Source organism: Gastrolobium bilobum, unplaced genomic scaffold (genome assembly GCF_033153095.1).
Source record: "Gastrolobium bilobum isolate Gb01-03AN ecotype WA unplaced genomic scaffold, APGP_CSIRO_Gbil_v1 utg9653, whole genome shotgun sequence".
Lineage (NCBI taxonomy): Eukaryota > Viridiplantae > Streptophyta > Magnoliopsida > Fabales > Fabaceae > Gastrolobium > Gastrolobium bilobum.
Window position 1 is genome coordinate 20588 of NW_026899162.1, and position 10379 is coordinate 30966.

General features: G+C 41.1%; 1 protein-coding gene across 1 annotated transcript; it reads left to right on the forward strand.

Annotated features, from left to right (window-relative positions):
• Positions 1 to 5869: 5869 nt before the first annotated feature.
• LOC133287933 (uncharacterized) lies at positions 5870 to 8315 on the forward strand. The gene is made up of 2 exons (XM_061485634.1): positions 5870 to 5926; positions 7680 to 8315. Exons 1-2 carry the CDS (start codon positions 5870 to 5872, stop codon positions 8313 to 8315), a joined length of 693 nt encoding a protein of 230 aa, XP_061341618.1.
• The last annotated feature ends 2064 nt before the right edge of the window (positions 8316 to 10379 follow it).

Consider the following 10379-nt stretch of genomic DNA (forward strand, 5'->3'; position numbering starts at 1 on the left):
GGCGCCAAAACGCTCAACCCGAAAAATCAGCAAAAACTTAGTTTAGTAACGTTTTGGTGCCCAACTGAGCGTTAAAATGCCCAGAGGCAGAAAAATTTGCCTTCTCCAGGTCGCCAAAGCGTTTTGGCGCCCAACTTAAGTGTTTAAACACCCACTTGAGCATTTTAGCGCCCATTTCAGCGCTAAAACGCTCTCCAGCTGGGCACAACAAGCCTCCCCTGTTTTCATATAATTTCTCGAGGAAATTCCTCCCTATTTCCCCATTCTCTTAACACCTAATAGACATTCTTACATCACATCATACTTCAATCCATTCAATATGTCATTGATCCTTCCATCAATTATAAACCTCCACAAAATATTCTTTACAACAACAAATTTTTAAGCATAATCTAAGTGGCATGGACATTCCCCATGCTCACCCACATCCAAAATAATAAAGTGAGGCATATACAATTGGATTCCAAAATACAACTAATAATCAATGGACTTAGGATTGCATATGAACAACAAAAGCATGGTAAATACAACTACATGCAATACCATGTTCATATACTAAGTCCTCTACACAATGAATGTCAACAAAATATAGGAATCTCTCAAAATGACATATGAATCTCATGCATCAACTCTATCTCCCACTAGGTGGGCTTCTTGGCCGAAGCTCCAACGTGCTCACCTGAACCTGAAATGATGTTCCCAAATGCGGGGTAAGATATACAAATATATCTCAGTAAACCAAGGGTACTAGAGGATCACTCCACCCCATGGATTACTCAATGTGCAACAATAACATCATGTCAAAATGCACGACGTACAAAATCACAACAACTGGGCACAAATCTAAGAACATCCACATAAGGATTACGTTCAAGGACCCCATCATATAACTCCCGGGAAGCTTCCTGGTGCCTTTCCTATGGATGAGACGATCCCATGGCAAAACCCAACTGGAACTCCTCATGAGCCCTATCTAGTGGAAGTCCCACGTTTGGATCATCCTAGTATCGCTCCCAGAGTCGGCCCCACAGCAAAACCTGACCGGAATCCTCAAAGGATATCTTCAGCGGAAGTCCAAACCAACACACATTTACTGGCCAGAGACCACAAACATCTCACACACAAATAAGCAATAATGCATGAAGTACATAATCAGACAATGCTAAACGCACAATATCCAACCACAACCTTCCACTAGATGTGGTGGAGCACACAAGGGACTAAACCCACGTTCCAAAGGTTTACCCCACTACAAGAGCAATGCTCCACACGTAAGCTCCAAGCTTAGTCCGTTTCTATCGCGTCCGTGTGAGGAAACCTATATGATCAACACAATGACCATCAAACATATACAAACAATTCATCAATTTCACAATAATATAATTCAACACCATCCCTTAGACCTAATGGCCCACAACATTAAGGTTACCTATCTCAATCACATTGCTTTACAACTTACTCACCCATCCCCAATTATTCACTAACACATCAACTCATCAACTCATCCTACAATTTATTCATACCCAACAACCAATCACTAATTCTCAACCATCACCTTCATGATCACAACCAACCATTTCATCATTTTCCACCAATTTTCACTAAGTTACAAAATTATACATCACCATAGTTTTTATTCGTTCAATCATCATTGTACATCATTACTAGCAACAATTTAGAAAGGAGCAACATCATTAAAAGCCCCCAACCACATCAACCAACCAACACTTAATTAACCAACATTCATACATTTTATGATTTCTAAATTAAACCAATGAAGTTGTGAATACTTACTACCAATGGACTCCCAAGGACCCAAGGAGTGGATTCCAAGCACCAATGCAAGAATTTCAAGCCCTCAAGCCCCCACACAAATCCTAGGTCGAAATATGGAGAGGGAGGAACAACTCTTCACACACTACAACCCACAAGATGCTCTCAAAAGGAAAGTCACTCACAAGATGATGCTTAACAACTTTGTAGTTGAGAGTTCTCCCTAAAAGTGGCTAGAATTTAAGTTGGAAAAATCAAAAGCTTCAAACCCCATTTCCATAGAGAGTGCTCGACGGTGGAGAGAAAGGGAGAAGAGAGAATGTGATGAAATTGTGAAATCTAATTCACTTAAGACTATAGGTGGGTCCCATATGCGAATTAACTTTAATAAATCACCTAATTTAAACCATAAATTCATAACCTACGTATTTTTCTCGTTCACGTCATATTTTTACTTTCTAAAAATACTGATCATAATTTCGCACTTATCGGTACAATTATACCGCAGTATTTTACACTGGTAAAGTCACTATTCATCAAATTGTCCGAAACATACCTATCCACTCGATTTTTCATCCTGAATCCATTTCTGGCATTATTTTTACCATTTGAGACCTTCGACTCAATTTTCATTCCTAAAATTGCGTGTTTGGTAAATTACTATTTTGCCCTTTCTATGTATTTTGGCACTAATTTCCGGATTTTCACTAATCCTACCCTTTTTATCAACATTATCACTTATAAATATATATTTAGAAATACGAGGTGTTATATTCACCCCTCCTTTTAGAAATTTTGTCCGCAAAATTAAATCATATATGTCCGCTAACTCAGGATACAGCCGGAGAATCTCATCCTCCTGCTCCCAAGTAGCCTCCTCAGGTGTGCGGCCTTCCCACTGAATCTTCAACATGGGAATAATTTTACTTCTAAGCCTCTTTTTGCTGCGGTCCAGTATCTCAATGGGACCAATGGGAGTTTTTAAGTTCTCCCAGATTTCAATATTATCCGGTATCACCACGTGTAATTCGTCCGGAACATACCGCCGCAACTGCGACACATGGAAGACATCATGTAAATTGGACAATTGAGAGGGTAAAGCAAGCTGATAGGCCACCAATCCTACTCTTTTCATAATCTGATACGGCCCAATGAAACAAGGACTCAGCTTCCTCACACCCAACGCACGGCAAACACCCGTGACCGGAGATAACCGTACAAATACATAGTCGCCTTCTTCAAACTCTAGCGGTCTGTGCTTATTATCATAATAGCTTTTCTGTCGATTCTGTTCCTGTTTCAATTTTTCTCTGATCATTTCAATTTGCACTGTTGTTTCCTGCACAAAATCCGGACCAAACCTTTCTTTATCACCTACCTCAGTCCAACAAGTAGGAGTACGACATCTCCGTCCATACAATGCCTCATACGGTGCCATGCCCAGACTAGAATGAAAATTGTTATTATACGAAAATTCCACCAATGATAAATATTTGTCCCAAGCAGTACCCTGTTCCAGTGTGCAAGCTCTCAGCATATCCTCAAGTGTTCGTATGGTCCTTTTCGTCTGACTATCAGTTTGCGAGTGATACGCAGTGCTCAGCCCGAGCTGAGTGCCAAAAGCCTACTGCAAAGCTCCCCAAAAGCGTGAAGTAAACTTTGGGTCGCGATCACTAATAATACTAATCGGTATCCCGTGGAGCCTCACAATCTCATTTACATACAACTTTGCTAACCTCTCCGTGGTGAAATCCACTCGTACTGGCAGAAAATGTGCTGACTTTGTAAGTCTATCTACAATAACCCAAATTGAATCGTAAACAGCCTAGGTCCGAGGCAACCCAACAACAAAATCCATAGAGATGCTCTCCCATTTCCACTCTGGTATATCCAGTGGCTGAAGTAAAAAAGCCGGTTTCTGATGTTCTATTTTTACTTTCTGACAAATTAAGCACCTTAATACATACTCAGCAACATCCTTCTTCATCCCCGGCCACCAGAATTTCTCTTTTAAATCCTGATACATTTTTGTGGCACCTGGGTGTATAGCATACTGACCCTTATGGGCCTCAACCATTACCTCCTATGCTAACTCTTTGGGCACAACAATCGTGCCCTGATACATTAGTAATCCCTGTTCATTCAAAGACATTCCACTCTGCCCTTTCAAATACTTGATACTATCGTTCTGTATATGAGTTTCTCTAATTTTCTCGTGTAACACATTTTCAATTCGTAACCACTCAACTTCACCCATCCTACCAGCAAAGAAATTCGTTAATTTTAAATCACGGAATTGCTTAATTACTTCATTATCCCACAACATCAGCTGGGACACGCTGACAGACTTCCTACTCTAGGCATCCACTACCACATTAGTTTTACCCGGATGGTATTTCAATTCGAAATCATAATCCTTCAAGAATTCCACCCATCTCCGCTGTCTCATATTCAACTTTTTTTGATCAAACAAATACTTCAAACTTTTGTAATCACTAAACATAGCAAATTTTATCCCATACAAAAAATGCCTCCAGATTTTTAAGGCAAACACAATAGCCGCAAGCTCCAAGTCGTGCATCGAATAATTTTTCTCATGAGGCTTCAATTGTCTAGAAGCATAAGCAACCACTCTCCCCTCTTGCATCAACACACTCCCCAAACCTTTCTTGGAAGCATCACAGTATAATACAAACTCACCTTCCGGATCGGGAAGAGTCAACACAGGAGCAGTAGTCAACTTCTCTTTAAGAGCCAGAAAACATTTCTCACATTTCTCACATTTCTGGGTCCACACAAAAGGAGTGTCCTTTCGTGTCAATCGGGTCAACGATAGTACCATTGTGGAAAACCCCTCTATAAATCTACGATAATAACCCGCAAGACCCAGAAAGCTCTGGATCTCAGTCACCGTCTTCGGTTGTTCCCAGTCAATTACGGCATCAATTTTGTTTGGATCCACTGCAACACCCCTAGCAGAAATAACATGACCAAGAAATTGCACCTCAGATAACCAAAATTCACACTTAGATGGCTTCGCAAATAACTTTTTATTCTTTAATATCTGCAACACAGTCCTCAGATGCTCGGTATGCTTCTCTTCGCTTTTAGAGTAAATTAAAATGTCATCAATGAACACAATTACAAATTGGTCCAAATACGATTTAAAAATGCGATTCATATAGTCCATGAACAAAGCAGGGGCATTAGTAAGCCCAAAAGGAATCACCTGATACTCGTAGTGTCGGTATCTAGAACGGAATGCCGTTTTAGGCACATCCTCCGGCTTAATCCGAATCTGGTGGTATCCGGACCGGAGATCTATCTTAGAAAATACACAGGCACCCCTCAACTGATCCAGCAAATCATCAATACGCGGCAATGGGTACCTGTTCTTAACCGTGACCTTATTCAACTGCCGGTAGTCAGTACATAATTTCATGCTTCCATCCTTCTTTTTCACAAATATAATCGGTGCTCCCCACGGAGACACACTCGGTCTGATAAAATCCTTTGCAGATAGCTCCTCAATATGTTTCTTCAACTCAGCCAACTCCAGTGGCGACATCTGGTATGGACTCAAAGAGATAGGCCCCACACCAGACAACAATTCAATAGAGAACTCAATCTCTCTCAGGTGGGAATTCCAGTATCTCATCAAGAAATACATCCATAAATTCATTAACCACCGGAATAATAGAAATCTCTATCTCCTTATCACCCACCAATCTACCCAAGAAAACATAACCTAGATCACCAGCCTTCAAGGCTTTAATTGTTTGACAGACAGACAAAAAAGGAACTCTGAGTATGTATGATTGTATTTTGTGTTGCATAGCTATCTGTGAACTATTTCTGATTAATGTATATGTGATTCTTCAGTGTGAGTCTGATCAACTCATTCATTTGTGTTACATGTACAGATATCATGAGTAGGGCACGAGGCCGCCGTGGAACACGGGGTGCAGGTCCTCAGCCGCCTGATCCGGTTGCTGCAGTTCTTAATGCTTTGCAAGCGGAGATGGCTGCCAATAGAACTATGATTGAAAACCTGATGAAGAACAATTAGGATATGTTGTGTGCCTTTATGACTGAGATGAGGGCTAATAGAGTTCGTCATCGGAGGGATGATTCTCCTCTGCATACAGCTACGGTGACTCCTCCACCTACGCCGTTGCTTGGTTGAACCGAGAGCTGCTCGGGAATATCTTTTCAGAGAGCAAGAGTGCAGAGTAATAATCAGGATTGCCAACAGGAGCAATCTACTCTGACTAAGAGCAACCCTCTTCAACTATACGCAAGCGTACATGTCAAGCAATATAGGGTATTGTAGCCCCAGATTTATCGTCCTCAGGGAGCAGTTGTGAAGTAAGAAGCGCTAAAGGAAACTTAATTTGTAAAATGGAGCAATAAAAGAAAGTATTATTCTCAGCTAAGCTTCACAAAGAGCAATCTCTGGGCAGCTAGTTAAACAATGTTAACCATTCTGAACCAGATGAGAGCAGTGAATGACTTAGCACGGTCATCGAATAAAAAGGCATCAATTTAAGTAACTTCTAGAGCAGTCAACGAAATGAAAGTAAGAGCATCAGCTGGTAAAACACAGTTCAGTTATCGTGAGGAAAAGGTTGTGATAGAAGTTTGAGTTAAGATTAATTTCAGAAAAAGTCAAGTAGGTGTTACGGGTTCCATGTTTTCATCCCTTTGGTTAACCCTGCTTGGTAGCATATTTTACAAGTGGATTTTGCTCCTTCCCTTGTTTTGCTATAGGTAAGCAGAGGGTAAGGCCTTACTCTCCACGTTACTCCATAGTACTTAGAGTTACATGCAAGGAAACCATGCTGCCTTCTCAAAAGAGCATAGATTCACATGGCAGTGCTCCCCATTCCAGGTGTGTCTCCCTCATTTCTTCAGGCTAAACTACCCCAGGATCTTGAGAATGCTCCACACGCCCTTGTCAGTGTTTCATCAACCGAGTGTTCCCGGGATGAGGTTGCCAGCCCAAAGGGTTTCACAAAATCAATTAATTAAACCAAAGAGCAACTCAAAATTCATTTATAAAATATGTGTTCCTTACAAAGTTATCCTGAGACAAAAGGGATTACTTCTATGGAACCCTCACCTACTTAGAGGAAGTTAGCTCCTAGTGAGCATTTTTACAAAAAGAAAAAAAAGAGATGACGAGTCCTAGGATGGGCGCTGATGATTTCCTTTATGAGGATTGCTTGTTCCTTTTATAGGGTTCTTCATTTGATCTTCATTGTTCCTTTCATCAAGGGTCGTGCTTTGTTTAAATCCTTTCCAATGGTAGCTTTGCTTCTTGCCAGCTCAGCTCCGAATAGAAATCCTCTCCAATGGTAGCCTTACTTTTTGCCAGCTTGGCCTTAAATGGAAGTGGTCCCCCTTGCTTTTGGCTCCCTTTGTGAGTGGGAGTATCGGATTCAGGGAGGCACCTCCACTCCTTCTGCTGCAGCTGACGTGGCGGCTTTTGATTGCTCAGCTTCTTTGCTTTCGCACTGTAGCAGAGGTAGCACCTCCACCTTCTCTGTTGTGGCTGACGTGGCGGCTTCCCATTGCTTCCTTTGACTGCTGTTGTACTACAGCAGGTTTTTTCTTTTTCCTTTCTGCCTAACACTTCTTCTTCTCTCTTCATTTTGTGGTTCCTTCTGATGGGCCTTAGGTGTCTTGAACAAAGCAAACTAACCCAATAGTCAGATGTGAAAAAGATAATGTTAAATTTGCTCCAGGTCTACCTTAACTCCCACTTTCGGTATTGCTCTGGTCCACTATTCAAAACAGTTGCTCTATATGGAAAGAAGAAGGTTGAAGGGAGTGATTTATAACCAAAACATGGGTTTTGTGGAACAATTTACACTTAATGGGCCTCAACTCTTGAGGACCATCAGCCGTCTATTACTCCTCGTCAAGGGGAGAGTGAGGCTAGTCACCATACTACTGATCCTACTTATATTCCAGAACCTTCTGTTGACCCGAATTCTGTTGTTCAGACATCTGGGGTTGCTGAGCAAGTTGTGGATGATGCTGTTGATGAGCGAAGGCTCATATCTTTTAGAAAACACAAACCACCCGTATTTTTGGGGTCAAAGGACCCGAAGGAAGTTACCACATGGCTGAGAGGGACAGATAAGATATTACAGGTTATGAGGTACCAGGATCCTCAGAAATTATTGTACTCTGTGTATATGTTGGAGGGTGATGCCCACGAGTGGTGGTGCAATGTAACTCGCCCTTTTACTATTCCAGGTGAAGAGCTGATATGGGCCTTATTTGAAGGCTTGTTCCATGAAGAATATTTTCCCCGAGATATCTGGGAGGCAAAGCAAGGAGAGTTTGATAAGCTTGTACAAGGGTCGATGACAGTGGATGCCTACTTGGCTAAATTCAATGAGTTGGTAAAGTTTGCCAATTATGGGGGTACTCTACCTATGCCCGAGTTCTTATCTGCTAAGTTTCAAAGAGGGCTGAGTGAAAAGATTGCCAAGAGGATGTCAAATACGGCAGTGAGAAATTTGTTGTGTTAAGTGATCACAAAAATTTGAAATATTTATTTCATCAGAAAGAGCTGAATATGAGATAGCGGAGATGGGTGGAATTCTTAAAGGATTATGATTTTGAACTAAAATACCATCCGGGTAAAGCTAATGTCGTAGCAGATGCCTTGAGTAGGAAGTCTGTCAGCGTGTCCCAGCTGATGATGTGGGATAATGAAGTGATTGAGAAATTTTGGGATTTGAAATTGACGGATGTCTTTGCAGGTAGGATGGATGAAGTTGAGTGCTTTCAGATTGAAAATGAGTTACACGAGAAAATTAGAGAAACTCAGATACAGAACGACAGTATCAAGTATTTGAAAGAGCAGAGTGGTATATCTTTGAATGAACAAGGGTTATTAATGTATCAGGGCAGGATTGTTGTGCCCAAAGAGTTAGCAGAGGAGGTAATGGTTGAGGCCCATAAGGGTCAGTATGCTGTCTACCCAGGTGCCACAAAAAAGTATCAAGATTTAAAAGATAAATTCTGGTGGCCTGGGATGAAGAAGGATGTTGCTGAGTATGTATCAAGGTGCTTAATTTGTCAGAAAGTAAAAATAGAACATCAGAAACCCTATTGGTTTACTTCAGCCATTGGATATACCAGAGTGGAAATGGGAGAGCATCTCTATGGATTTTGTTGTTGGATTGCCCCGAACTCAGGCTGGTTATGATTCGATTTGGGTTTTTGTAGATAGACTTACAAAGTCAGCTCATTTTCTACTAGTACGAGTGGATTTCACCACGGAGCGGTTAGCAAAGTTGTATGTAAATGAGATTGTGAGGCTCCACGAGATACCGATTAGTATTATTAGTGATCGGGACCCGAAGTTTACTTCACGCTTTTGGGGAGCTTTGCAGCAGAATTTTGGCACTCAGCTCAGGCTGAGCACTGCGTATCACCCGCAAACTGATGGTCAGGCGAAAAGGACCATACAGACACTTGAGGATATGCTGAGAGCTTGCATACTGGAACAGGGTACTGCTTGGGACAAATATTTGTCATTGGTGGAATTTTCGTATAATAACAGCTTTTATTCCAGTCTGGGCATGGCACCGCATGAGGCATTGTATGGACGGAGATGTCGTACTCCTACTTGTTGGACTAAGGTAGGTGATAAAGAAAGGTTTAGTCCAGATTTTGTGCAAGAAACGACAGTGCAAATTGAAATGATCAGAGAAAAATTGAAACAGGCACAGAATCGACAGAAAAGCTATTATGATAATAAGCACAGACCGCTAGAGTTTGAAGAGGGTGACCATGTATTTGTACGGTTATCCCCGGTCACGGGTGTTGGCCGTGCTTTGGGTGTGAGGAAGCTAAGTCCTCGTTTCATTGGACCGTATCAGATTATGAAAAGAGTAGGATTGGTGGTCTATCAGCTTGCCTTGCCCCCACAATTGTCTAATATTGAAATCCAGGAGAACTTGAAAACTCCCATTGGTCCCATTGAGATACTGGACCGCAGCGAAAAAAGGCTGAGAAGTAAAATTATTCCCATGTTGAAGATTCAGTGGGAAGGTCGCACACCTGAAGAGGCTACTTGGGAGCAGGAGGATGAGATTCTCCAGCTGTATCCTAAGTTTGCGAACAGGTATGATTTAATTTTGCGGACAAAATTTCTAAAAGGAGGGGTGAATATAACACCTCGTATTTCTAATTACATATTTTTATGTGATAATGTTGATAAAAAAGGGTAGGTTTAGTGAAAATCCGAAAATTAGAGTCATAATACGTAGAAAGGGCAAAATGATAATTTACCAAACATGTATCCCTAGGCATAAAAAAATGAGTAGAAAGTCTCAAATGATAAAAATAAGGCCGAGTATGGATTTAGAACGAAAAATCGAGTGGGTAGGAAGTTTCGAAAAATTTAGGGAATAGTGATTTTTCCGGTGTAAAATACTACGGTATAATTGTACCAATAAGCGTAAAATCATGATCAGTATTTTTAGGAAATAAAAATATGACGTGAACGAGAAAAATACGTAGGTTATGAATTTATGGTTTAAATTAGGTGATTTATTAAAGTTAATTCGCATGTGGGACCCACC

Coding starts and splice junctions, on each gene's coding strand:
- LOC133287933 (XM_061485634.1), top strand. CDS start 5,870: ATGAGGGCTAATAGAGTTCGTCATCGGAGGGATGATTCTCCTCTGCAT. Junction 5,927..7,679: donor CTCCTCTGCATACAGCTACG/GTGACTCCTCCA, acceptor GAGGACCATCAG/CCGTCTATTACTCCTCGTCA.